The following is a 689-nucleotide window of genomic DNA, read 5'->3' on the forward strand; positions in this document are numbered from 1 at the left end:
AATGGACGGTGAATGACAGGGAAAATCACATGATCCCAGGGGAGACTAGTATGGAGGGGGAAGGAGGGGCAGAGGGCAGAATGGCGGATAAGGAAGGGAGGGGAGGACGGACAGAGGGGGGAAGGGCGAGGCACTAGAAGGGCTACTATAGGTGCCCTGTCAACGTGACGTCAGCAGAGTACTCGCCGCTGATTGGCTGGTAGAATCCGTATTAATATAGTCTACCCATAGGCCTCGGTGCTTCGGCCTCAGTCTTCGCCGAGACCTGTCTGGAACAAGAGCTCCCGCGCACACTCACCAGCCGCCAAAATGGGGAAGGCCTTCGATCCTACGAGCTTCCTGAAGGACTTTCTGGCCGGAGGCATCGCCGCCGCCGTGTCTAAGACCGCCGTCGCCCCCATCGAGCGCGTGAAGCTCCTGCTGCAGGTCCAGGCGGTGTCCAAACAGATCAGCGCCGACCAGGCCTACAAGGGTGAGTCGAAGTCGCGACCGGGAGTTTCGAACGAGGCATCGGTAGTGAAGAGGAACGGGAAAGTGTCGAGGATTAATGAACCAGATTGAATTTAAGTCGTGAAGTTAATCTCAAGAATTCTCGAATGGTGAAAAGTGCTTCTTCGTCTCTAAGCCCACGTCCGGATCTCTCTCCTCTGTATTAGTTAATTTTTCTTTACTCTGCCTTTTAGCTCCCG

General features: G+C 55.2%; 1 protein-coding gene across 1 annotated transcript in view; it reads left to right on the forward strand.

Moving 5' to 3' along the window:
- Window positions 1-228: 228 nt before the first annotated feature.
- Window positions 229-689, forward strand: part of LOC119587997 (ADP/ATP translocase 1-like) — a 4,393-nt gene continuing 3,932 nt past the window's right edge. The window contains exon 1 of the mRNA XM_037936718.1: window positions 229-472. Within this exon, the coding sequence (XP_037792646.1) occupies window positions 310-472 (163 nt within the window). The 5' untranslated portion in view covers window positions 229-309. The remainder of the gene's footprint in view (window positions 473-689) is intronic.

This window comes from Penaeus monodon, chromosome 23 (genome assembly GCF_015228065.2).
Source record: "Penaeus monodon isolate SGIC_2016 chromosome 23, NSTDA_Pmon_1, whole genome shotgun sequence".
Taxonomy (NCBI): domain Eukaryota; kingdom Metazoa; phylum Arthropoda; class Malacostraca; order Decapoda; family Penaeidae; genus Penaeus; species Penaeus monodon.